The 25,056-nt window shown below is 40.8% G+C and overlaps 1 protein-coding gene across 2 annotated transcripts; it reads right to left on the reverse strand.

The window, feature by feature from the left end:
- C9H10orf120 (chromosome 9 C10orf120 homolog) lies at positions 1-24,020 on the reverse strand. Of its 2 annotated transcripts, XM_077945220.1 has the most exons (5): positions 23,965-24,020; positions 17,742-17,795; positions 1,579-1,631; positions 1,292-1,367; positions 1-780 (listed from the first exon to the last, which is right to left on the reverse strand). In XM_077945220.1, the coding sequence occupies exons 1-5, from the start codon at positions 23,980-23,982 to the stop codon at positions 25-27; spliced, it is 957 nt and encodes a 318-aa protein (XP_077801346.1). In that variant the 5' UTR covers positions 23,983-24,020; the 3' UTR covers positions 1-24.
- Between the last annotated feature and the right edge of the window lie 1,036 nt (positions 24,021-25,056).

Genomic DNA, 25,056 nt, shown 5'->3' on the forward strand with positions numbered 1-25,056 from the left:
TTACCCTGGGCAATAAATAAAACTTTAATAATGATAAGGAGTTGCTTTACGCATGCGCTCTTTCCAGGTGCTCTCTTCTTCCAGGTTGTAGGTCTTGACCACATCACTGAAGTGGTCTCTCCGTGATATAAAATCCTGATTCATTAGCATTAAGTCACCAGGGAATTCTGATACGCAGAAAAGATTTCGGTTCGTTAGGCCTGTGATGGAGCGTTCCGGTTTCTTTGTGGGGAGGAGAGATTTGCGATCATTTCCATGGTATGTCAAACATTTTTTTGGTTCTTTTGACTTGAAAACTACATTCATTTTTATTTCTCGTCTTTTTGTGTTTTTTCCCTCTGCCACCTCTTTCTCATCTTGGTTGGCATCATCACAATTATGGGTGTCATAGTTGTCCTCCTTTTGTCTGGCCTTATTTTTTGCCATTGGACCCAGGTCCACCCCAGACAGAAATGAGGAGCGTGTAAACCTTTCAATGTAGGGTAAACGCTGATGATTTCCCAGAGCCCGAGCAAGCCTCATTCTCTCTATGTGCTTACTGACGTTCACCTGCTCTCGTTGTGGCATTTTAAATGCCTCTAGGGGCACAATCACCTTTGCTGTCCATATTTTTTCTAGGGGTGCACAAATAGCACAAGGTAAGGAATGTTCCTTTTTATACTCCGTTGCCCGTTTGTAGTCTGGAGATGACAACTGTAGTTCCTTGAGCATTTGGCATTCTTCCTCGTGCTTGTAAGCCAAAAGCCTTCTTGCTGCTATGGTGTGAATGCCACCTAGATGCTGACAATGCAGAAAGGATTATTAAAATCTCAAGACCGCAGGGGCAGGTGGCACCCACAGAAACAATTCGCTAGTGACTGGTTCTCCCTCCATTGTGGAAAGTGTTTGAGCCCCTCTGTAGTGGAAAACAGGTGAACCTTTTGGGTCAGATAACCTTGGGCTCAAATCCTGACTCTCCTCTGACCTACAATGAATTTAGAATAATTTTATTGACTTTACAGGGTCTTGGTGAAGCCTCGACAAGACAACATATATGAAAGTGACCAGTGCAAGGTAAGAGCTGAAGAAATAACTGTTTTCATCATTTGTTATTACTTATATTTATAAGTGGGACTTGTCGGTAAGGGTGTTTTGCTGTGCAAGTGTGGAAGCCACTAGCAGATTCAGCCAATACAAGTCTACTGTTGGAGAGGCGGCTCTGTTACTGGTGGTTTCTGAACCTTTGGCTCCCCCTAGCTAAACTGGCTGGCTTTAGTGGGGCCCCTCTGTGTGAAAACTGCGGGACACTTACTAGGATCTCTTTTTCCAAGGGGGAGTATTTCCCGAGGGCAATCCGTGGGTCTGATCTGTAGAATTTGCTCCATGTCCTGCAAGAAGAGAAGCAGGAGTATCAGAATTATCAGAATTCTGGAAAAGCTCTTCCTACTTTTCCCTTCTGGAGTAGGAAGGCTCATAAAGGGTTATTCTGCACCAGGCAGGCTGAGGCCGCCATGAGCAGGAGTTTCTGTAACCACTGGGTAGGCTTCTCCACTTGGCCTCTTTCTGACATGGACAGACTAAAGTGCAAGTCAGACTCACCCCAACGGTGAAGCAGAACTCAGATCCTCTTGGCAACACCCTGGGGCTTGATCCTGAAAGGAATAGCTAGTATTAAATATTCTGACTGGCTTTTCATTCTTCCTTTCTTGGGCCATTGTGTCACTAGCCCTCTGTTTTTCAATCCTCTGACAGTCATTCTTCCGTTCTCTGATCATACTCTGCCAATAAGCTAGGACAGGAGGTGTTCATGCCTGGAGTTTGTTTCTAAGACAATGTGATGAGGGCCCGAGGGTAAGTCACAAACATTTCTTGCATCATAACTGGCTTACCTGGGGGCTATTGTGAGGTCTGAGTTTGAGACACTGAATGATCCCCTGGGGTGAAATGGACACACACTGCCAGGCTCCTGGTGTGTTGGAGTCCAGAGGAAGAGAATGGATAGAGAATGTGGCTGGGAGGCAATCTGCCCATGTCACTGCCACTGACAAACCCACAAGACTGCTCAGTTTTCACAAGAGGAAGACTCAGTCAACTAAGGTCTCGCTCACTGGCTTTTGCTTGTCTCTTCAGCCTTAGCTCCTCATGCTTGATCAATGCCACACTATCCATCATTCTCAAAACAAGCGTCTAAGCTATTGTTCACAGTCCCCTCATGTGTTGAATACCTCTCTTATCCTTGGCAATTTGCTTGTCTCTCAAGACCTAGCTTAATTGTTGCTTCCTCTGAATGTCTCCTTGCAGAATAAATCACCCTTTGTCCACGTTCTCATAGCACTTTCTGCATGATGCTATGGTGCTTTCTCACATACCGACTTGCTTGGTAAGTCAGATTTCTTGGTAAATCTGTCTCTCCCTCTATTGAAAGAAGGTACCAACAGCATCTTATTCTTCTTTGGGGCATGGTTTTCAGCAGAGGGTATGGTGTACGGCAGATGTTCAGTTTGCTAACTCAATAAACAATTGTCCTAAGTCCCTGTTCAAAGGTGTGGTTAAGAATGGCACTGGTGGGAATGGATATTGCCAAAACTCTATGGAAGGTAATTTGGCAATATGTATCAAAATTTTAAATGTATTTGCCAGTTATGTGGTACAAAATAAATTACGCACAAGGTTGGTCAGTGCGACCTTGTTTGAGGTGACAAACCTCATGGCAAACTCAAATACCCATTAACCAGTAATTGGTCAGAGAATTCTAGTTAGCCATACAATGGAGTAGCATAAGAGTATAGGACTATAGGAGTCAAAATGATCAAGGAAGGAAGACCTTTACTTATATGGAAATAACTCCAAGAAACATAATTAAATGGAAAAAGCAAGATGATAACATATATATATTCTAGAATAGTTTTTTGTGTTGGAGAGGGAAAAATAAGCATGTATGCATTTGTATTTGCATAAAGAAACTTCAGAATAATACACAAAAAGCTAAGGAAACAGTAGGTATTCAGCAGATGAAGTGGTGGGAATGAGCCATTTCATGGTATACATGATTATATCGTCTTGAATGTAGAACCACATGAATGTATTAGGTATTTGAAAACATAAATTTAAAAAGTAAAGAAGCAGATTATGGAAAAAGATTGCCATGTTATCTTTGACAAAAACCGGTCCTAAAATTCCTTTGCCTTACCAGAAATCCACAATGGATATTTGTGAGTTGGGCCAGTGCTCAGACCCATGTAGGTGCTAAAATACAGAGGTACTTTTCCAGTCGACACAGGCAAATTCAGTTACCTGGACCATTTGCGAGCCTGGGCATCAGCAGAGGGCCTCTGAGCAGTGAAGAAAATGCCTTTTGCAGTGCATTCATTGGCTTTCCCATGTGTCCCACACTCAACTGCTAATTAAGAGTGACCTTGAAAAATCCATACAACACCTGGCACATCATATGCACGCAACAAATATTTCTGGAACAATTGATGGGATTGTTGGACTCCAATTGATGGAATGTCATGTACCCATTAAAAATTGAGTCTTTAAAAAATTTTCAATAATATGACATAATGGGATGCAAAAATAAGCAGAATATAAAACTTATGTAGGATATAATTTGGATGCTGTAAAAATACAAATATACAAGAGGAATAAAAGACCAAAAGGAAATACACAGTGACACTAAGGTTACTTCAGGCTATGGGCTTGTGGAGATATTCCAGGGCTGCTGGTGCATCAGCAGCCTGGTCAACTCCAGATATTTAGATGGAAAAGTTATGGCCCTGCCACAGCAGGTACAGGCAGGTAAAGGTGCCATTGTCAGGGTCCAGCTCCTCCAGACTTCAGAGAAAAGGAGGGTGAGAAAGGATACTATCAGGGGAAACCCCACTCCCAATATTTAACATGAGTTCTTTTCTATTTCCCTAAGCATCTCGGCTGGTTTGAGAAACAAAGGGAAAGAGTACAAAAGAGAGAAATTTTAAATCTGGGTGTCCAGGGGAGACATCACATGTTGGCAGGTTCCGTGATGCTCCCTGAGCCGTAAAACCAGCAAGTTTTTATTAGCAATTTTCAAAAGGCGAGGGAGTGTACGAATAGGGTGTGGGTCACAGAGATCACAGGCTTCACAAGGTAACAGCATATCACAAAGCAAGTGGAGGCAGGGCGAGATCACAGGACCACAGGATGGGGCGAAATTAAAATTGCTAATGAAGTTTCGGGCACGCACTGTCATTGATAACATCTTATCAGGAGACAGTTTGAGAGTGGACAACCTGTCTGACCAAAATTTATAAGGTGGGAATTTCCTTGCCTAATAAGCCTGGGAGCACTACAGGAGACTGGGACTTATTTCATCCCCTCAGCTTCGACTGTAAAAGATGGCCACCTCCAATGGGGCCGTTTATAGACCTACCCTCAGGACACATTATCTTTCTCAGGGATGTTCCTTGCTGAGAAAAGGAATTCAGCATTATTTCTCCTATTTGCTTTTGAAAGAAGAGAAATATGGTTCTGTTACGTCCGGCTTACTGGCAGTCATAGTTTAAAGTCTTATCTCCCTTGTTCCCTGAACTTTGTTGTTACCCTGTTCTTTTTGCAAGGTGCCCAGATTTCATATTGTTCAAACACACATGCTCTACAAACAATTTGTGTAGTTAACGCAATCCTCATAGGGTCCTGAGGCAACATACATCCTCTTCAGCTTATGAAGATGATGGGATTAAGATATTAAAGTAAAAACAGGCATAGGAAATCTCAAGGGTATTGATTGGGGAAGTGATAAATGTCCATGAAATCTTCACAATTTATGTTCAGAGATTGCAGTAAAGACAGGTGTAAGAAATTATAAAAGTATTAATTTGGGGAACTAATAAATGTCCATGAAATCTTCACAATTTGTGTTCTTCTGCCATGGCTTCAGCCGGCCCCTCCATTTGGGGTCCCTGACTTCCTGCAACAGGATACACCTAGGCAGGGTGTCACCACAGCAACAAGGCTCTACATTATGGGCAAGTCCGGTTTTCTGACACCTGGTTCCACAAACTACTGCTTTTAGCTCACTTCCTTCTCTTCTTCTCTTTCTCTCATTGTCATTCCCAGGCTTTTTGCTTCTGTTTTCTTTTACAGATATTTCCCCTCAATTGTTTTTACATTAGGTTTTATTCTTGAATTTTACCTGGTTTTGTCCTGACTTATATTCATAGGCATCAATCTCATCTCCTGGTTCATTTTCAAATTCTCTTGACCTGCCTTTCACATCTGTCTTTTATCTTTTACTTCATGTTTACTTTATTTCTTTGTCTTGTACCCTTTACCTTTTATACATATTTCATTTATTCTTAATATTTGTAAACACTTTTACCTATCGTATCAGGGTTCTCCAGAGAAAAGGCAATACAATTTGTGTGTATATGTACACACACACATACACACATATATACAAATATATATATACACATATACATATATATAAAAATCCAATTCTCTCATATGAGAGAGACTTATTACTTATTATTTATTTTAGGGAATTGGTTCACATGATTATAGAAGCTAGCAAGTGAAAAATCTGCAGGGTAGGCTGGCAGGCTAGAGGCCCAGGAAGAAGTCAGTGTTGCAGTTCAAGTCCAAAGGCCATCGGATGGCAGAATTGCTTCTTGCTTAGGAAAAGGCAGTATTTTATTCAATTCAGGCCTTCGTGAGGCTCATCCACATAATACAAGGCAATTGGCTTTGCTCAAATGCCACCGATTTAAATGTTAATCTCATCCAAAAACACTGTCCCAGAAACATTCAGAATAATAGATCATATCAAATACCTGGGCACTGTGGCCTAATTGAGTTGACATAAAATTAACCATTACACCTACTTATATTTCATAGGTTTTTAATAATTTGCTTAAATGTTTTAAAATATCAGGCTTTTAGTTTTTATACATAGTTTTACCCATTATTGAACTTTATATTAACAGATTCATGTAGTATGTATTCCTTTGTGTCTGCTTTGTGCCCCTTATTATGAAAAAAAGTTACAATTCTCTTGTTGATATCCTTGTACATTCCTTTTTATTGTTGTTTAGCATGATGATGCTACGATTTATTTATCAGTCATCTGTTGCTTACATTGCAGTGGTTTCTGATTTGGGGAACATTCTTGTACATGTCTCCTTGGGATTACGTGCATGCTTTTCTCTACCAATTCACATTCCCACCAGTAGTGTATGAGAATCCCTGTTGATACTCATCTTGCCAATACAGGTAGATAAGTTGTGGTATCTTGGATGGTTTTCATTTACATTTTTCTGGTTACAAATAAAATTGAACACTTTTTCTATTGGCCATTGAGATTGCTCTTTTGAAATGTCTATTCAAGTCTTTTGCTCACTATATTCTAGTTTTTGTTTTCTTATTGATATGCAAGATTTCTTTATATGTTCTTGATATCGGCCCTTTGTCAGTTAAATGCGTTGCAAATATCCACTCCTACTCTGCAATTCACCTTTTTACTTTCTTTAAGGTGTCCTTTGATGAACGGAAGTCCTTATTTTTGTACTAGCTGCACTCTAATTTATCAGCCTTTCCCTTTATGGTTAGTGCTTTCATGTCTTGTTTAAAAAATCATCTCCTACCTCAAGTAGGAGTGATACTCTCACATATTATACACACACATACACACACATACACACACATACACACATACACATACACACACAGGTATACATACACACATACAAACACATACACACATACACATACAAATACAAACACAAACATACATACACATACACACACATAGATACACATACACATACAAACACATACACACACAGACACGTACACATACACACACATACACAAAAATATACACATACATACACATACACACACACACAGAGACACATAAACACACACACATACACACACACACAAAGACACATACACACATTCATACAGTGATATTCTCCTATGTCATTCTCTAAAACCTTTGATATTTTTTCTTTTGAAGTTTGTTAACTTCTTATCCTCATATTATTAACTTTATTTTTCCACCTTATTTTCCTTTAAGTATATTTTGCAACTTATTTTTATAATGGCTACCAAAAAGTGTGAGGGTGTGTGAATAAGTCATACACAAACCCCTGGGGATTCCCTACCCTCCTGCAGCTGCCCCTGCAGCCATCCCTGGGCTCTGGCTGCCTCTGGTGGATCTTGCAGAGTCTGGCTCTCCAAAGACCCATCCGCCATCTCCCTCTCTCCAGGGCTAAGTCTATGCAGGTAGCCGCTTTGAAGCATGGAAATGGTGCTCCTTCTTAACATTGCATGAGATCCACACCTTATATAAGGAGCTGTGCTCTTCAAAATCATAGTCTCCTCTACAAAATCACCAGCTCAGGGCACACCACATTCTGGGAAGTGTCCTCTAGGTCAGTGCTTCTCAAACATTAAACGTTAACCTCCTGGAGGTCTTGTGGAAATGCAGAGTCTGATTCTGCAGGTCTGGGCTAGGACCTGCACCTCAAACAAGTTCCCAGATGAGCCCAACGCTGCTGGCCCAAAAGAAACAAAGTTGCGACTCTCTATGTGGGTCACTCAATAAGAGGTGCTCCTCAAAGCTTGTCCCTGGACCAGCGGTGGCAGCAGCAGCATCACCCAAGACATGCAGACTCTCAGGCCCCATCCAGAACTACTGAGTCACAATCTGCATCTCGGCAAGTTCCCGGGTGAATGGCAGGCATGGTAAAGTGTGAAAGGAAGCTGGCCCAGGCAATGTCCTCAGCTGCTGCCTGTGATGGATCAGACGATGCACAGCCTTTGCAGAACACCTGTGGACAGAATTCTACGCATTCCACAGCAATGTGCCTCAGACATCCTGGTTTCCAGGCTAAGCCTCCACCTCTCTTGGCATGAAAGAGTCTTTGATGCTCAGCTTCCTCAGTCTCCTTCCTTTTGGCACAGGGTTGAGGAGACCTGGCTTAGGCAGGCTTGTTCCAAACCATTATCAAGGAATGGGGTCAGCTGTGCCTCTTTGAGGAGCCTCTTTTGAGAGGTTCACCCAGAAGAGTGAGACCCAGAAGCAGGAGAGGCCAATTCTCATTTAGGCCTCTGGGAGAGGTTTCAGCCACACCGAGGTGTCACAAGCTTGATCTTTGCTTCTTCTGTCTCTCTTAAGGGAGCAGATTATTAACTGGGGAAATCAAAACCCTGAAAGGGTGATTTTCATCAAACTTCAGATTCTCGTCAACAATGCTGACATTCCTGCCCACATGTGTCTTGTATTTTCCCCCAGAATTTCTGCTGGGTTCTTTGCAGGCCGTACCAACAAGCACCTTCCCTCTGAGATGGAGTCTGTCCCACTGGGGGCCAAGCAGATGATAAACAGACATCAGGGCTCATGAGGAGAGATCTTCTCTAGTCTCCCCTGGCCAATTAAATGGAGACCATTGTCCAACACCACATTCTCTTTCTGAAAGGAGACCTTGGTAATCCCCTTGTGGTTACTTCTGTTGTTATTAAAATCCACCAAAGGGCATGAGGAATTCTTTTCTGAAGTACAGGAGGGCTTGGGTTCTTGGATTTGGAGAGGTAATATAGTAGGCATTCATCTTCACGGTAAGGCCAATAGATGAACATTTTAAGAACCAACAGGCTTGGCCGGGCATGGTGGCTCATGCCTGTAATTCCAGCACTTTGGGAGCCTGAGGCAGGCAGATCACAAGATCGGGAGATCAAGACCATCCTGGCCAACATGGTGAAACCCCGTCTCTACTAAAATACAAAAAATTAGTCGGGCATGGTGGCACGCACCTGTAGTCCCAGCTACTTGGGAGGCTGAGGTAGAGGAATCGCTTGAACCAGGGAAGTGGAGGTTGCAGTGTGCCGAGATCATGCCACTGCATGCCAGCCTGGTGACAGAGCAAGACTGTCTCAAAGAAAAAAAAAAAAAGGCTCCAAAAAATATATCTCTAGATGCCTGAATTTTCTCTTTAGAAATGTGGTCAGTTGAGGTCACAGAATAAAACCCTGAGGGGTTAGTTGACTTTTCTAATGGGTTTTGATGCTATGATCCTAATAAAGAGGTCCTAGAGTATGATGGTCAACAGCATGGGTATGGAGTCACTGGTGTGCTAGTAAATGTTAACAACCGGCTCTCTGAATGAAGTTGACAAATGTAGCAAATAAAAATACAGGGCATCTGTTAAATTTGAATTTCAGATATGTCTCACTTACTTATATAAAGAATTATTCATTTTTATTGAAACTTCCAATTTAATTGGGTATCCTGTGTATTATCAGGCAACCCTATTTCTGGGTGGGGTGTGAAGAGAAAAAAATGACATTAATGCCTATGTCATTTTTTCCTTCCAACATTTATTTCAGATTCAGGGGGTACATGTGGGTTTGTTATATAGGTAAATTATGCGTCACAGGGGTTTGTTGTACAGATTATTTTATTGCCCAGGTAATAAGCATAGTATCCAATCGGTAGTTTTTTAATCCTCACTCTCCTCGCAGTAGGCCCTGGTGTCTATTGTTCCTTTCTTTGTGTCCATGTGTACCCAATGCTTAGCTCCCACTTACAGGTGAAAACATGTGATATTTGGTTTTCTGTTCCTGCATTAATTCACATAGGAGAATGGGTTTATTCTTTTAGGTTGATTCCATGTCTTTGCTATTGTGAATGATGCTGTGATGAACATATGTATACATGTGTTTTTGTCATAGAATCACATAGGTATATACTGAATCATGGGATTGCCAGGTCAAATGGTAGTTTTGTTTCAGTTCTTTGAGGGATCTCCAGATTGCTTTCCACAAAGGCTGAACTAGCTTACATTCCCACCAGCAGTATATACAGCTTACTATCTCTAGGGAGTCATGTAAACTGGGAAGCCTCTGTTTCATATGTACAACTAGAATAGTAATATGACTTGTCTTAGAGGGTAGTTGGGAAGGTAGAATGAGAAGTTACATTCATGGAAATGCTCAATAAAGAGCTATTGAGTGTCCTAGATTGTGGCGAATACTAGTCTCTGCATATTCACTGTATCACTCCAGTCATCACAAACAAACATTTTGGTCCAAGAAAGGGTGGAGTCCACCATTGTCTGTAACCCCAAGGGGGCATTCATCCTCCCTGGGGACCTGGTGAGCTGGACTTGTAATAGGTTTCTGGAGCCAGTGATGAGTCTAATAGGTTATTTCTATTTTAGGGGCAGATTATTTATATCTAAGAACAAATATTTCTAACATTTTAAATTTCTTTTTATAGTTTTATTGAGGTATAATTGATACAAAATAAGTTACACATACTTAGATATAAAATCTGATGGGCGGGCTTTATGTATATAAACAACCATCCTTACAATAAGATAATGAATATATCCACCATCCTCCAAAGCTTTCTCATGCCCTTTGTAATCTCTCTCTCCCCTCACCTCTGTCCCACAACCACTGATCTGCTTTCTGTCACTATAGGTTACTTTCCATTTTCTATAATTTTTAATAAGTTGAATCACACCATGTGTACTCCTTTTAAAAAATAAACTTTTTGATTTGGAATAGTTTTAGATTAATGGACAAAGTACCCCCACGCTATCTGTGTGGAGGCTGTGCATCATTTGATCCCTCTGATGTAGGCTGTGCATTGTCTGATCCTTCACAGGCAGCAGCTGAGGGCGTTGCCCAGGCCAGCTTCCTTTCACTCTTTACCACACCTGCTATTCACCCGGGAACTTGTTGAGATGCAGATTGTGACTCAGTAGTTCTGGGTGGTGCCTGAGAGCCTGCATGTCTTGGGTGATGCTGCTGCTGCCACCGCTGGTCCAGGGACGTGCTTTCAGGAGCACCTCTTATTGAGTGACCCACATAGAGAGTCGCAACTTTGTTTCTTTTGGGCCAGCAGCGTTGGGCTCATCTGGGAACTTGTTTGAGGTGCAGGTCCTAGCCCAGACCTGCAGAATCAGACTCTGCATTTCCACAAGATCTCCAGGAGATTTATATGCACTTTAACATTTGAGAAGCACTGACCTAGAAGACACTTTCTGGAATGTGGTGTGCCCTGAGCTGATGGTGTCATCGAGGAGACCATGATTTTAAACAGCACCGCTCCTCATGTCTTCACAGCTTCCGTGAACAATCAGGCCAGAGATCCTCTTAAGTCTCCATAGGCCAATGCACAAATGATTTAGCCATTCCAAGACGCCACTAGATTATGGAGGAAGGGTGTTAACTGTGGTTTCTCTTATCTTGAAATAACAACTTCCTGTATTAACCTGGCATGAAGATGGCGCCAGGCAAACCAGACTGTGATTCTGCAGGTCCCACCAAAGAAGACAGGGCAGGGGACTAGGGGGATGGGAGCCTCTCCATATTTGGAATGTTCCTTTCTGCCTGTAAGCAGCTTGGTAACTCATTTAAATATACATATATTTAAAACAATGGTAATAAAGGTTCTTGGAATATGGACTGAAAAACAACTCCACCTGTAAATATAGATTATGGCTTTAGGATAGCCTAAGCATAGGCAACTAGTATGATGATTGAGCATGAAAAAAATAAATAAATAAAAGAAACCTTCCAATGCAAAAGCCATCAAAAAGTTACCAAGACATTCTTCTTTTTAAGGAAGCTTGTAGTTATCATTTATTTTTTACAAGTTTATTGAAGAATATATACTTATCCACACTATAACGTGAGTGGCAATTATTAGAGGAAAATATTCCTCAACTATTTTTTTAAAAAATAACGAAACAGAAAAAGGATGTTTGCTCGTTTTATGCCAAGAAATCCACATAGGAGGTGTTCTATAAACTTGCATAATTTTTACAGATGTTTTTGGTTTGTAAAATTTAGCAAATTTCTTCTCAGATATTGAAAAGGTCACTTACAGTTTTAAGAATCCTAGTTTTAGGCCAGTTAAAGAAATACATGTTTGTTTTTTTTTTTCTTTTAAGTGCATGGGAAAAATAAACAGCGACTTTACCTGATTCTGTCAGATTTTAGCTAGACTTAAAGTATTTATGGTACAAGTTTTTGTTTAGGTTCTCATGTGCAGTTACTGCACCTTAAATTACAGACATTTTGCCATTGACAAAGATTGAGAAGGCTGTTCATTCTACAATTTCAGTTGCTCTGATTCTATAATACTTTAGAAGAAGTTTCTACAACTCCAAGTAGACTTTTAAATGCTTGATTTTTGAATAAAACTTAAAACATAATATTGGAAAGTGATATGGAACTTGTTTACCAAATCCAAATGGAGCAAGGGAAGCTAGAAGCCAGTGAGAAGGTGAGCCCAGATAAGTTGTGAGCCCACAGAAGCACTTGGGATAGAGATCTTGCTCCCTATTCTGCCGAGAGTTGATACACTGTACTTCAGAATAAAGCTTTCTTCTAATTCTTAAGAACTGTACCTATTTCTGTCTAATGTTTAATTTAGATATAGTATTCCAGAAAGTGAAAATGAAAGATGATGTGTTTTGCAGACCAAACCCACAGGCACAAGCTAGCTTTAAGGAAAGTGAGGAGAAGGGGTGGTGATTAACTTTAAGCACAAATAAGAAAAACAAATCATTTTCGTTCTCTAACTAGGTGATGTGCACTCCAGCAGTAGTAACCCCATGTTGCTAATATGATCATGTGACCTAGACCCTCAACAAGTCAGCTCAGAGGCCTGGGTTGTACTGAGAGCAATTCCCACAAATGAGACACGGTGGTGGAAGAAGGAAGAGAATGAGCCTAGGCTTTTTCATTTTGAGAAGAAAATGATAGCCTCCCAGTAAAGGGAGTTGCATGGGTTCAAGTTCCAGCTCTGTTGTTCCCCGTCTATGGGAATTTATACAAGACAAAGAGAGAGGTGGCTAAGACACAGCAGGGAAGATCTGACTGGGGAAACTGTATTAGAATCAAAGTACAAGGACAGAGACTGCTCAAGAGAAAAAAAAGTCCCTTCTCTCCCCATCCTGCAAGGAAGGATTATGAATAAAAAGGGTGATTTTGCATTTATAGTGTTTGTGCCTCCAGGAGGTCCTATTTGTGAATCTGTAAAAGAAGATGTCAGATGTTGGAGAAAATTGGAGAGGAGAATCCATAGAAGCTGCCACTACCTGGGTAACCTGTGTGAAGGACAGGTCACTTCCTGATCACAGCTGAGCCTGCATTGGAGCCAGGGCTGTCCCTCCCCATAGAATAGCCCTGCCAAGGCAGCGGTTCCTACGCACCCCTCCTACTCATTCTCTCTGGGGAGGTCTGGTTTGCAGAGTTTTGCAGACAAAGAAGCCAATGTACTGAAGGAAAGTTTCAGTGATTTTCCCAAGGTCATACTACTTAAAATTAGAAAAAGCAAAACAAAACAAAAAAACACCAATCCCAATATAATCTGAGGTCAGATTCCCCAGGAAATGATGTGGTGACTGAATGGTACCAATCAGTCTGATAAGAAGATTGAAGTGGAATGTGAGGCTGGTGAAATTCACAGAGAAAAACACTGAGCATCAAGGGTGTAGCAGTTCCCATTGTCACCACCTTTAAATGATACGTTTCGTCTAAAACAAGGAATGCCATCAAAATTAATAATAACACCAACTAATATTCATTGAACATTTACCGTAAGCAGGCACCAGTCTATCAGCTGTACCTGCCATAACCCACTTAAATATACACATATTTAAAACAATAGTAATAAAGGTTCTTGGAAGGCAACTGCTTCCAAAACAAACCTGATTAACAGCTTCAGTAATCTTCTTTGATAGGCAGGGTGAGATTAGAAATACTGGAGCCTGGCACAGGGCACAGCGTGGGCCACTGACTGGATTTAATGCTGTGTTCACGTTTGATGTTAGGTTCTGGATCAGGGAAGGAGCTGGGGCTCCAAGTGGTTATAGGGGATGCTCAGGGACTCATTACCCAACAGTTAGAAAGATTTACAATCTTTATAGTGGTACAACCATAGCAATCTGTGCTGGTCAAATAGCAACCCTACTGGCAGGTGTCAATCCTGACTTACCCTTCCTTTTTCAGGAAACTTTGCCAAGTATCACCATAATCTTGGGGCAAAGCCTCCCATATGTTTCACAAAATGCAAGGTGTTCCCCCCTGATTATCTCTCCCTGCCTGGAAATGTGTGATGTGTCCTCTGTCTGGAAGCAACCCTGCTTGCTCTCCCAGAATTTGCAAATTCCTGTGTGAGACCCTGGCCTTTTCTGCCAATTGAGGTGGAGCTTAAGAGTTGTTATTAAGGACATGAAGTTTTCTCTGTATCATGAGAGGATGATGCAAATAACCAGTTTGAACTTTCCCTGTACACTCCTCACTCCTCTCTGGGCTCACCCTGGGGAGGATTTGTGTTTTTTCAAGAAAGCTGAACCTAACTGAGCATGCATAAAAAGATCGTATGAATTACCATGTGCAAATATGAAACCATCTTAACACCTTATTGGCAAAGCATCTCCTACAGGTATTGGAACCTTGGTGGGTAAGAGGAGGGAGTTACCGTATATCTTCTTTGTGATCTAACATCAAGAAGAGTACGTTGTCATGATCTTCCAACTGTGTGCCTCGAAACAGAGTCCCAGGAAGAGCCCTAATGTTCAGTGCTGAGAATCTCCAAATGGCTGGCTGGGCTCTTGCTTACTTCAGGTAGTGCTTTTCTTCTCTGTTGTTTAGAAGTCCATCGATTCTTTAAATGGGCAATCTACTGTTAACATTTTTAATAGTAGTGTTCAAAACAAAAAATGATCTCTGGACCCTGACAGCAGCTACTGAGTTGACCATCTGCCCTGCGCTTGCGCTTCTCACCCTTTCAGTCGCAGGCAAGGCTGGTGGTTCTTGCAGCTGCAGCCACCTTAGCCACTATAACCCACCGTGGTCCCCCTGAGGCAGCCTCCACCAGCACTCTCACCTTAGCCCTGCCACCTCTGTCAGTTGTGTCACCTCAGCAGCAAACACTCTCATCTTTGCTGTCCTTGCTGTCACTACATCCCAACTGCAGTCACTGTGTTTGGGCAATTGAGGAGTTAGGCGTTCTTGCAACAAGGAAGGGGAAACATTTGACCAAGGAATCCAACTAGCTGTGGCACAAAGGATAAGGAGAATGGAGGGGAAAGTGTTGAAAATGGAGACATCAAAGGACTGTGTGTCGATATTGAAGTAGCTTAGTGCTCTGATGATCATGCAGAGGCCAAACACACCTCAGGAGAGGGACATGGGGAGACTATGGTGGGATTAGGGATGAAGAAACAGGACATGGCAATGAAGGAGCAGAGTGTGACTTGGAGCTCTCCATTTTGATGGCTTTCACATTGTAACGGAGGACTTTTGAAGTTACACATGCTGACTTTGTCAATAAAGATAAAGATTTCATCCTGCCTGTGGTGACTGAGCATTCAGTTAATGCTGTATGTTATGAATTGAATTGTCTCCCCCAAAATTCATATGTTGAAGTCATAACCCTCAGGATGTGACCTTATTTAGAAACAGTATGTTTATAGAGGTAATCAAGTTAAAAGGTCTTTGGGGTGGGTCTTAGTTCAATATGACTAATGTGCTCATAAAAATGGAGAGATTTGGAGGCAGGCATGCACAGAGGGAGAGTGCTAAGTAAGGATGAAGGCAGAGGTTGGGGTGATGCTTCTACATGTCAAGGGACACCAGAAAACCACCAGAATCTAGGGGACAGGCACAGAATGGATTCTTTCTCACTGTCCTCAGAAGAAATCAACCTCGCCAACAATTTTTCAGACTTCTAGCCTGCAGAACTGTGAAACAATAAATTTCTGTTGTTTAAGCCTCACACTTTATAGTACTTTGTTACAGCAGCCCTAGCAAACTAACACATCATCACAATCTTTCCAGCAGAATCTGCCCAAAGAAAATTTACATTCTATAAGGAAATTATTAATCTTGAAAAAAACGTATGCTGGTTTCTATCAACCTCTGTTTGATAAGAGATAGAAAGTCTTCATTGTAGCAGAAGACCCCAAAGAAGATGAAGTGAAAAGAAACCAGGTATTGCAGAGGGACCTGCCTGAAGGAATGAAAAGAAGGCAAAACTTGGAGAGGGGAAAAGTGTGGAGGAAAAGATGATCCAGAAGCAATGGCTCTCAACCTTGACTGAGATTCAACCTTGGTTGACGTTGGATTCACCTGGGGAGGTGGTTATGGGGAAGGCTTTTTATAACTCCTGATACTCATGCAATATCCTACACTAATTACATCAGAAGCCCTGGGTGTAGGACCCAGATATCAGTATTTTGCAACAGTCCCCAGGGGATTCTATTATGCAGTCAAGGTTGAGAACCACTGCCTAGTGAGTTCCTCATTTTTGGTGAACTGTGTTGAAAAATGTTAACTGGCTCCTAAATACAGTTCTCAAGCATGTTCTGGAGCTCCTGAAATATTCCAGAGTGAAGTTTCAGAATTTGGTGAGTCTACGAGTTTTACAATGGACTTTCTTTTTGAACTGAATGATATTTCACAAATGAGATGTTGATATACTCAATAAGATCATCGTCAGACAATTCTGATCTCCTCTTATTGGGTAGAGCAGATGTGTTAGACTGAGTGGTAAGTGAGCCTACCCAGGAGAAAAAAAAAGAATGCCACTATGAAAGGAAGCTGTAAAAATGCATGAGACAGGGAAATATTTGAAGAGCGAACAAACCAGCTTCTGTTGATTCTTTCTTAAGTTATTCTTGCGAGTGGAGACTTGAATGCTGTCAAGGCTGTCTTTGCTACAGATTATACATGGGGCACTTTCTTGATGACTATGTAGTGCCATAATCAATAGCTACTTCATAGGAGAAGATTACAAAGATAACTGTGATATAGAAGCTCAAGATGCTGATGATGGCAAAGCAGAAAGTGCAGCTCAGAAAAACAGGAGGATTAAGAAAAAGAACCACGAACATCTATTCATACCCAGCAGACAGCAAGTCACAATGAATCAGTTTGTGTGACTCTTTGGGGAAAATCTTGAATATTAGAGACTAAAATATAACTTTCCATGGCTTAAAATCTTGTACATTCAATTTCTCTTGTTTAAAAAATATTTTCTTCAAAAAATAAGTTTTAAAAAAGCAAACCAATTTATTCTACTTAGGTACTTTGAATTCAGTCTATAGGATGCTGCCAATTCTGTGTATTTATTGGCACTATAATTTGCATCTTGTGAATGGCTTTGTCATGTAGGAATAGCACTAGCGTTGTGAGTTTTATCAGAATTGTCATCTGAGATCACTATTTACTCAGAAAAAGTTGTTCAGAAGAACCAGTCAAAGTAGTTTCTAGGCTAGCTTGCCTTTACTGTGCCTTTGTCATAGAAATACAACCTCTATTCTAGCAAGGAGATAAATCTATTTGATTTTGATGGCTTATCAAGTAATAAAAGTTTAAAATTTCTAGCAGGACCACATTTTATAATATTAGCTGTTGGCTGGTTTCTGTGACAGAAATATACTTATATCAAGATTATCTTTTTATCACTTGAGGATTAAAATGTTTATCATGCTATTTGAAAAAAAAAGATAACCTTTTATAGAGTGCCACCCCTTTATACAGTTGGCATAGGAAAGAGAGCTGGCATCTGCTTCACAGGCCCAGGTGGGCCACATTCTGTACAAGGGGAAAAGGTAGGTAGCTGGGTTGGTGGAGCTGTTTAACAATGACCATCATAGATACAACCATAATCTCTTACCTAGTGTTACACACCTGGTTAAAACTAACACCAGAAATTATAAAAGTTACAATCCACCTTAGAGAGAAAGAGTACTCACCTGCTTTTTATCAAGAGGTTCTGTGTCTCCTGTGGCTTTCTGAAAAAACACAAACTAAAAAAAAAAAAGAAGAAGAAGAAAAAAAAAAGATATAGAGATGGAGAACATGAGAACCAGGCAACCTGAGTTCTTATTCCACAGCTTCACTCTCTCACCAGCTGTCCTTGGGCTTAGTCAGCTTCCCCCTGTCTCAGTTTTCACATCTATAAAATGAAGGTAAGACTATATGTTCTGCTTACCTACAGAACTATTTAGAAAATTAAAATGAAATAATGAATGTGAAACACTCAGGGCAGTAAATAAATACTAGGCAAATGTAAGGAGTCATAGAATGCTTATTTTACTTTATTCCTGTAGCAAATGCCCCCTTTCAAGTATAGTTTATTCTTTTAATCAATTTTCCTGTTTCTCACTTCTATACTTGGCTTCCATTTATTTCTCCTGCTTTTATTTACTTGGCTTCCATTTATTTCTCCTGCTTTTATTTTTGTTTCTCCCGTTTCCTCACTTAGTGGCTTTAAAACTATATATCTTTTTAGATTGTTTGCACTTTTATCATAGCTCTTGATTCTTTTTCTGGAAGGTGATATAAATATAAATAATGGTATAATAAACTCAGTCCCAGTTATCTCAGGTAAAATGTGTATTCTCCATGCACAAACATCTTACCCCTGACCACTATCTTGCAGGGTGGGTATTTTTTCCAACCGTAGGCTGCAGCTAGTGCTGATGCAGCCAAACGATTTGTTTGCCTTCTACCAGCAGGAGTCAGGATCCCTGAATTAAAATCTGGCCTGCACCTCTAGTAAGCTGTGTGAACTTCTACAAATTCATTTTTAAAAATAAAACTCAATTGAGTCTCACTGATCTAGACATCAAGGAGGCAATGACAAACTAGCACCCTACCAAGTCAGCTTTACAATCCCCACATCTGCAACACATGGGCAACACACCACATCCTCCTCCTATAGGTTGGGGAGGGCTGAGTGACGCGTGTGTAAAACACCAAGCACAATCAGGAGCCGCAGGGAGCACTCAGTAACTGTCAGCAGTTCTGGGTCAGCCCCTCAGCAGACAGTCATCAGACAGCCTGAGACCAAGCAACCAAGAGGCCAACCAATCCCTGTAGGATTGCATCCATGACCTCTGCCTTCTACCTGGATCTAACTTCCTGAATGACCAGTGAAGTTCTGCAAGTTGGGCACAAACCTAGTAGAATAAATGGGGCTTTGGGCTGAAATGAGAACAGATGAAAGGAATGTTTTCTTTTGAACACTCATAAAGAACAAGGAGTCTCAATTTCTTTAAATGCCAACATAATGCAACCTGTCTGCATTTTATTCCAGTGAAGGAATCTATTGCTTCTATGGACAGTAAATGATGGAAAGTAGGAGTTTCCTGTTAATTCTTATCACTTTTCAGAAGCAGCTTCTCCTCCACTGACGCGTCCCCTGCACCCCATCAGTACTAAAAGCAACCTGCTCCTTAGAGACACAGGCTCCAGCAAAGACAGGAGAAGCATCGAGAGGCTCCAGGGAGAAACCAAAGCGAAATGGATGTGGAGTCAGCTGTGCAGGGACCACCGCAAGCCTAGGAATGCAGCAGAGGCTACTTGGAAACAATTTGCTGATCTTCAACAATCTGTTGCTTTAAAATGCATCTAATTCATTCAAATGCTGGAAATAATGCCAGTAGCCAACAATAGAAGAAGAGTGGAATGAATTATGCAGCATTCTATCAATGAAATATTATGTAGCTGTTCAGAATCATAGTTATGTTTTAAAAAACATTTAAACTGGAAATGTCTCATTGCATAATGAAATGTTTGAAAAACACGGTGCACAGAACCATACCACCATAAGGCGCAAGTCCAAAATTAGTGATGAACTAACAACAGCAACAACAAAAGGGATATACACATTTTGTTTGAGAGCTTTAAAGGAAATATACTAACAGTGTGTAACATAGAGGTATTGGTTTTATTTCCTTCTGCAGTTTTTCATGTGCTTTATAATTTTCTTTAGTGAATATTATTTTCATCATGTTAACGAATAAAAGTTACAAAATGTATGATCAGCTGCTGAACAAAGCAGCGAGGACCCTGCAACCTGAGACCAGACAGAGCCACTGACACCTCAGCAAGTACCAGGGTGGGGGGATGACCGTGTCTGAGGATGCAACATAACTCACATCTATCTCAGATGATGGCAGCATGAATGGAAGTCAACACCCAGGAACCAGGATTCTCTGCCAAGAGCTACAATGTGTTTTATGCTTTTAGGCATGAGGAGGAAAGGGAACATGTGGATTTACCAAGAATAAGCCTGAAACGGTTGGGACTCATTTTGACTTATCATTCTATAGTCTTCCAAGGAAAAGTTATGGGAGAATAAATATTCACTTTTGGTCTGTGAGATGTATCAGCTACAATTATTTTTGCCTGTGTAATACCCTCTCTCCTTCTATGCCTTTTTTTCCCCTACCTTCACTCAATTTGGCTGAATTTATTTTACAACTTAATATTGGTACTGTCAGAAAAGCTCAAAATCTCTGTTGTAAAGATATCTATTGAGAAATCCTCTTGGTTGTATAATGTATAAATCTCTTATATACGCCTAATTTTGTCTTCCCAGCAACCCACTAAGCAGAGCAGAGCAGATAGTATTATCTCACTTTTTAGATGAGGAAACTAAGGCTCAGTGAAGCTAAGTGGATTGCCCCAAATCACAAGGGAAGAAACAAGATGCAGGCCCTTCAAACCTAAGCCCCAACTCTCACCCCTCTTCTACTTCACCCATGACCCTATTTTTGCCATCATGACCAAGTGTGGACCTATCTAATCTTTGATATTCCACACACAAGAGAAGCCCGGAAACCATTCCTGCTGGATGTAGTGACCAACACATTGGATGTACCCAAATTGCCAAGTGGTCCTGATAAATAAGATTAGAATATTCAGATTGGAAAAATATTTTTTTGCAACTCTGTCTCACAACCCAGAACCCACTGGGTCTAAAAAACCTTGTCTTTTTGTTTCATTCACAGGGATATGCAGTTAGACATATGCTAGAGAAGGTGGGTTCCTCTATTAGATGACTAAGAATTATTTGAGATTATGGGATAGTTTATTATATAAAGCAATAATCTAAGTCAAGAGAAAAATATGTGTTAGGGAAGTAATAATTTGTAGAACATCAGATATCCCTGTGTAGTGCAAAGTTCAGTTCAACAAAGATTTAAGTAGAAGGCATCACGCTAAGCCTGCCATAAGTAAGCAATATTATAAGTAAGGATATAAACAATATAAAGAGAAGTTCTGCCCTCGAAGTTTACAAGATAATGGAGGGAATCAGACTAAAACACTAGTAATGACAGTCAAGGCAGGATTTATTAAGAGTGATTAAGAATGTATTAAGGTATTAATTACAATCAAGGCAGAATATAAAAGCTGTGCCAAGTGGACGTCATAGAATTAGAGAAGGGTGCAAACACATGTAGTTGGGAAATAAGAGGAAAACTTCAAGAGAGGAGGAGAGGCAGTGTGTGGGCATTTAAAGACAAGTAGAATTTCAGCAGCGGTCTACTAGGAACAGCCACATGCCAAAAGAAGTGATGCCCTCCATGAGATCCAGGGTTCCTGGTGACCTCTTTCCCCAGGAGAGAAGGGTCAGGAGGGCCCATCTGCTTAGCCAGGTACCAGCACATGGTTTGACTCTTCTTCTCTATGATTTTAACTTCCAACTGTTCTGTGGAATGCCTCTCACAAGTAGAATCACCCTTTCTCCCATAGCAAATACACACAATATGCCAAAACAAATGAGTGTGCTGGTCTGAGTGCCTGCCAATCCAAGCCTGAGAAGAGCATCAGGTTGCACTGACCCACCTCCAACAGGTGAACTTGGAGAGTATATAAAGCTGAAACTCCAGGTTTTGCTGTAACTGGAAGTCCCCCCAACATGGGCTGCCAAGCCCTCCTCCTTTGGCTGCTGTTCTTCCATGCCATTATTCTACCTGAAGCAGGTACTACAGCTGATGCACAGGTTCATTTTACTCATGCCTTGTTACAAGCTTGAAAGGGAAAGTATGGTTATTTGCATGTAGGCCACCAGCACAACAGCTTAAAATTAAATGTAGATAGAGCTTTTACTCTGCTTAATGTAATTCAACCACTGATGAGATATTGCTGTGATGATCGCTGAATGCATAATCATAACTGATTTTAGGGAAGTTTGATTGAATATTTTCTGTAAGATTTGTTGTTTGTGAGGAAAGCATTAGCCAATTTATTGCTTTTTAAAATCATAGCTCTATGGTGAGATTCTGGATAGAAATAGACAAAGAAAGAATACTTGACTATGGTATAATCCAATAAGGTTCTTAAAATGTTCTTTGGCTTATGAATTGATATTTAGCACTAGGAGTATTGAATTACAGTCACGATTTTTTTATTGTTGCTGAATGGAGGTATAAAATATACCACTAAAAAAATCTTAGCTTGAAATACTTGACATGACATAAAATTATCTGAACTTGAGTCATGACACCTTCTAATCTGAAAACCTGTACCTTTCCATAAAAATAGATTGATCAATTTGATATTCTTGGTTTTAATGCATATTCCATATCTAGTCCTCTTAAGGAAATTTTAAATTTAACTTGGAACTAAACTAATTTAAAATATCTACATAACTTCAATTATTTTTATCATTATTTTGTGGCTTTGGGAGAAAACATTAATGTCCCACTTGTACTAACAAATGAAAATTTGGAACTACTCTTGACCAACAAGTAGTTTGAATATAATTCTTATTAACTATAAAGGAAAAACATAACTCACCCAACACACAATAGCAATTGACTTTACAGTTTGTAATATGTTCAAACTCTTTTTTTGTTCTGCACATAATTGTATGAGTATGTTTATATCCAATATTCAAACACTTATTAAAACATACTAGGTTATTAGGAAGGATTTCAATAATTTTTTTAATCCTTTGAGTTTCTAAGCCTCGTTTCTTATCCATTTGTCCAATGAGGTTTCAGCTTGGGAATATGGGGTTTAGGGCAGAAAGATCTGGATCATTCAAGTGCTAACTGGGCACTTTTTGGCCCAGTGAACTTGGACAAGTTTTTAAATCTCTCTGTGCTGCTATTTCTCTCGTGTAAAAAGAATATATTTCACAGGATTGTTTGGGGGATTTAATGAAATGTTTGTAAAATCCTTGGAAGAGTGCTTTAGGCATAGAAAATGTTCAATGTTAACTGTTATTATAGACACTGTAAATTATAAACTATAGATATTTTAAACCTAGAAGAGATGAAAATACAGATTATCAGATTCAGAATACGACATTTTACCATGATACATCCATTCCCCGGGAAACCAAGATATTTTCCCCTTTTGACATTTTAGTAACAAGTTTTGAGTAATGGATTCAATATTTTAAAAACATATGGCAGGAAAGGAGTTCTTGTCTTCTAGTAGATCAACACTATGCAGTTTAGTACTTGGGGATTTATAAGCTATGCCAAATGTGTATGGAAATTGATCGAGTTTTCTGAAGCATAGCAAAAATTTGGAAATTTCTGAGAGAATTCAAAATTCACATTAATCACATTTGTGCCACTCATGGCAAAGATGATTCTAGTTTGATGGCGCTCAAAGTGACAAAGTGTCAGCTTTGGGGACGTAATTGTAGGTCATGGGAGAAAGTGACCCTGGACCAATTCAGAATGAATCTCGGTCATCTCTGCCCCGCTTTCCCAGGCTCCTTCCCTTACTTGAAATGTACTGCTACTCTTGGGAAGTGGAATCAGTCTATGATTTAATCTCTTTGGAATCAAGTATACAAAGGATCTTAGACAGATGGAACACCCAAAATAGACAATTATCAATCTGCAAGGAGTTTAATGATTTCTGGGATCCAGAAAGAAAATCACCCCAAAATCCAGTGTTTCTCTAAAGACTACACCCTGATAACTACTAATCTATTGGGAATAGCAGAGAAAGGGTCCCTTAAAGCAAAAATCAGCCTCATTCTGGTCCCAACTGTCCCAAATCCCTTCTCCTCTCTCACATCACAGTGAAAAACCAATTCCCAATGGAAAAAGCCCCCAAATGAGGACTACTATTACACTGGGCACTTTGATAATCCAGCTACAACAATATTCAGCTTTCCTCTTCCCTGCCTTATTCTGCTTTCTTTGAAATTTGCAAGCTTACCACCAAACACCAGAGCATTTCCCAGGCTGAGGGCACACGCTGCTCTACTCTGGGCCCATTTCGTAGCACAGTGGCTGGCACAGTAGAGAACACTCCATCACTAGATTGAAAAAAATGAACAAAACACAATGAACAAGAACATCACACCCTTGGCTGATCTCCACTTATGAGATCTTTCTCAGAATAAAAACAACAGGATTATGAGGCTTCTTCCCCTGAGTGGCTGAAAATCTAGGGATATTTGAGAGGCTCAGCTAATCTTACAGACACCATTGGCAAGTCTCAGTTATCAATGGGGCCATTTTCTTGCCAGCTTCCTGGTGCCTCCTTCATCTTTGCGCCTTTTCCAACCCTTTCGTGCCCACCTGTACTGTCACTGCACCTCTCCCCCAAGATGTGGACATCGCCCCAGAGTTTATGGAGCGGGTGCTCTTGAGCTTCCAGGAACTCATGCATTAGTGATACGATATGGCCCAATAGGCTTTTCTAGGCTCCTGGTGCTGATTGCACAAGAGTCTTACAGACAATGGGGCCAGTGAGACCGTCTGGAAACAACCACCCAGGGACACCACTGCAGTTCCATGCAGGTCACTTTGATGCTAGAAGAGATTTGGGGAACTGGCAGACCATTGGAGCGCAGTTGATATTAGGGTGATTTACATGAGAAGTGAAGACAAAGGGGAACTTGTTGACCATCAGAGAGTGAAAGGTTATTTCTGATAATGCAATTGTTCCCTGGCACAGAATTTATCTAATCAACACAATCCAAGTGAAATCATTAAAAAGTCTCTATAAACCCCATTATGGTCAATTTACAATCCATTCAGCTGTGTGCACTGCTCTGCCTGGGCCCCACACTGACCACAATGCCTCCTTCTGTCACCCCCACAGACCTCACCCATGCTCTCAGCCCTGCCGCTGCCTCCTCAGACAGGGACTCCCAGCCCTGGCACCATGGTCAGCTGGAGATTCCAGGTGTCAGATCACAGCTGGATCTGCACAGCTGCCCTGTGGTCCCAAGTACCTCTGGCCAAACGCTTGGTAGAAAGCACACCGCCTAGCCCTGTTGCAAGGCTGCAGCCTTGAGAGCCA

The sequence above is a fragment of the Macaca mulatta genome, chromosome 9 (assembly GCF_049350105.2).
Source record: "Macaca mulatta isolate MMU2019108-1 chromosome 9, T2T-MMU8v2.0, whole genome shotgun sequence".
NCBI classification, from domain to species: Eukaryota; Metazoa; Chordata; class Mammalia; order Primates; family Cercopithecidae; genus Macaca; species Macaca mulatta.